Source organism: Buceros rhinoceros, unplaced genomic scaffold, assembly GCF_000710305.1.
Source record: "Buceros rhinoceros silvestris isolate BGI_N320 unplaced genomic scaffold, ASM71030v1 scaffold8195, whole genome shotgun sequence".
In the NCBI taxonomy this organism is placed as follows: Eukaryota; Metazoa; Chordata; class Aves; order Bucerotiformes; family Bucerotidae; genus Buceros; species Buceros rhinoceros.
In genome coordinates, this window is record NW_010414506.1 from 21,482 (window position 1) to 24,470 (window position 2,989).

A 2,989-nucleotide genomic window follows, 5' to 3' on the forward strand; every position below is an offset into this window, starting at 1 on the left:
GCAGAATGGAAAGAAGTTTGATTCCTCCAGAGACAGAAACAAGCCTTTCAGGTTCAAGATTGGCAGGCAAGAAGTCATTAAAGGATTTGAAGAAGGTGTTACACAGGTACAAAGAAATGATTCTGGCTGAACTTCAAGCTGGTTGAAGGGTGTGTGAGCACAGCAATGTCCGGTGCAGTGGTGACAAGACCAAGTGGAAATCACAGTGCAGGATACGGAGTGTTTTTCTGAAAGCACTGTGGTCCTTTCGAGCGCAGTATCTCCTGTAGTTCTTCTCCATCCAGCCAGGGACATCCCTACCTCATGAGGCTTTCCATGTGGTATGTGTTCAGGCGGGAAGAGGTGAGGTCCCCTCCCTGGGTGCCAGTGTGCCACATAAACCCTGTCCCTTTCCCATGGGCAGCTCCACAAATAGCAGCAGCCTCTGAAATGTTCCAGGCAGCAACGTTTTATGGATTGGCCTCTGTTTGGTGACTCCACGTAAGTCCAAGCTGCTGGTTTTTGTCCAAGCTACAGATTTCAACCCTTACTGAATAAGGTACCAAACTGCGCTGTTAAATTTTATAAACTTCAGGCTCCCAGCTACAAAAGTTAATATTCATTGACCACCCCTATGCTGAGAAAAAGGAAACTGCCCTCCATTAACTACAGTTTGAGCGCAAGCACACTAAACCCCTGAAAGAGCCGCATCATGCAGTTTATTGCCAACTCTTGCTTTTTGTCTGCAGCGTTGTGAGGGCCCACTACAGGAGGAGAGCTGTCAGGCAAGCGCAAGAGTGATTGAGATCAGGGTACAAATTCCTTGTGACTCCCCGTTTTGGGGTCCTAGAGCTCAGTGTAGGAGGAAACTGCTCAAATATTATTATAGGAACAACTATAACAAGAAGAACTTTTTATGCTTAAATAGAGAGAAGGGAAGAGTGCAGACTGGGGAACAGTCCACTGAGGAATGATGCAACCGTGCTTTTTCAGAGAGGGATGGAAGAGAAAATGGTTTCCAGCCCTATGGACAAAGCAACGCAAGCATCCCCTTCTCTCCAGCCAGAGAAAAAGTCCATTTGAGGAAACTTAGACTCTGAAAAATACTCCCCCTCCTCTCAAGGATTTGAGCCGGACTGTATTATTTGCTTTGCAGTGAGGCCTAAGAGGAGCTCAGAACCCCAGAGACCAGAAGCCGGTCAAGATAAAGCAGTGGCACAAGTGCTGGGTGAATCGGTGTATCCCTTCCTTGACTTCTCCCGCTCCCTGATTCTTGTCCCTGAATTAGGAAGTGGCCAAAAGCCATTCTAGGAATCAGTGTGACAACCCTGCCCTCCTGCTCCTCCTAGTGGATCACTGCCCGAAGCGGGGCTTGTGGCTGCCTCCTTCCACCCCAGGGTTTTGATCAGTTTGGGGAGTGCGGTTGGCACCAGGCACTTGGAAAAAGGCAGTTCACTAGGTCTAACATGTAGATTTTTCAGACGTTGATTTAATGACTGTCAGATGTCAGCAGCGTCTGCATTTCTCTGCTGAGCTTCAAGGTTGCCCCATGCCTAAGACCTGTGCAAGCTGTCCCGCTTGCAGGGATTTATCAGAGCAGCAGACAGCCTGCTCCATGAAAACCCCTGCGGGGACCAGGGACAGTCATCTGCTCCTGTACCCTCAGCCTCATGGGATGGATTCTTCCTGAATGTGGGCAAGTTCATCATCACTTTTTTTTTCTAAAGTGATGGAAGCTCTGGTGCTGGTCTGTTTCATAGGACCTGAAAACAATTGAACAGGAGATACTGTGTAACCTGTAGTGCAGTGATGTCTGATCTTGGGAAGGAGGTTGGGGTTAAAATCACTGCTTCAAATCAGGGGTCTTTTCCTGGACAGTGAATATTCAGTCACCAGGGTGCATGAATAGCAGGTTGAGAGTGCTCCACACCAAAATATTCTGTTGGAAGAGCAAGGATTTGAATCTTGATACCCCAAATCTCGATGAGCAGTTACCTCCACAGCTGGTCTGGACTCAGAGAAATCAGCATTTCTGTCCATCCCAGGAGCAAGGGCTCACTGCTGCAATAAGCAGTACCTGAGGTGAGACATCTGCCCTCACGCTCGTGCTGAGTTTAGGGAAATAGGGACCTCTTTACAGAGGATTGCATCAGTGTTTGCTTTGCACCTGCCCGGCAGCAGAAAGTTGGGTGTCTACAGTGTTAATGTTTGAGCAATGGTTTTGAAGTCGTTCCTGGTGGTGGCTGAAGAAGGCAAAATGTTGCTGAATGATTTTCAGAAGCTGCATTAACTGTGTTTTAGCACTAATCACTCATGAGTACAAAGCTCTGATCCTGTCTGTTACTGCAAGCCTCTTCATAATGCCCGCTGACAGTGTTACATGTACCGCTCTGCAGAAGGAGCTCGCACCTACGGCTGGCCGCAGCGCAGGCAGAATGGGCCAAAGGGTGTGTTAAAAAGCCTGTGTGTGACTCCTAGACTGGTTCTGGCAACTTAAATAACTTCTGCGAGAAGCCAGAGGAGTCAGGAAACCCCTGTCTGAGCTGTTTGTGGCAGCTTCGGCTTGAAGCTGAAAGATGAGTCCGATGGTGCCAACTCTCCTCAGTTCTGTAAATCTGCCAGGCAGTGATTTGTTCATTGTTTTCCTCCTAATACTGTTTGTTGTTTGTTTTGTTTTTGTTTTGTTTTGTTTTTTGTCTTCGCTTTTCCTTTCTCCAACACCCAAAACCCAGATGAGTTTAGGACAAAGAGCAAAGTTGACCTGCACACCTGAGATGGCCTATGGAGCCACAGGCCACCCTGGGGTCATCCCTCCCAATGCTACTCTGCTCTTTGATGTGGAGCTTCTCAGGTTAGAGTGACTCTTCTCGAGGGAGATGGCTGGAGACATCTGTTAATAAACATCTGTTCTTTCTCGCCCCGCCAGCAGCGAGAGAAATCTTCACTGGAATCCCAATCTTCCCCACTCAAGCTGTCCTGTCAGGGGCGCCTGCCGTTCGGTTTCTTACAC

The 2,989-nt window shown here is 48.3% G+C and overlaps 1 protein-coding gene across 1 annotated transcript; it reads left to right on the forward strand.

The window, feature by feature from the left end:
* Window positions 1-4: 4 nt before the first annotated feature.
* On the forward strand, window positions 5-2,840 carry FKBP1B (FK506 binding protein 1B, 12.6 kDa; the record flags this gene model as incomplete). Its single annotated transcript, XM_010137112.1, has 2 exons — window positions 5-106; window positions 2,712-2,840. Coding segments are annotated over 2 exons (231 nt in total), but the record flags the coding sequence as incomplete, so codon positions are not given.
* Window positions 2,841-2,989: the final 149 nt, after the last annotated feature.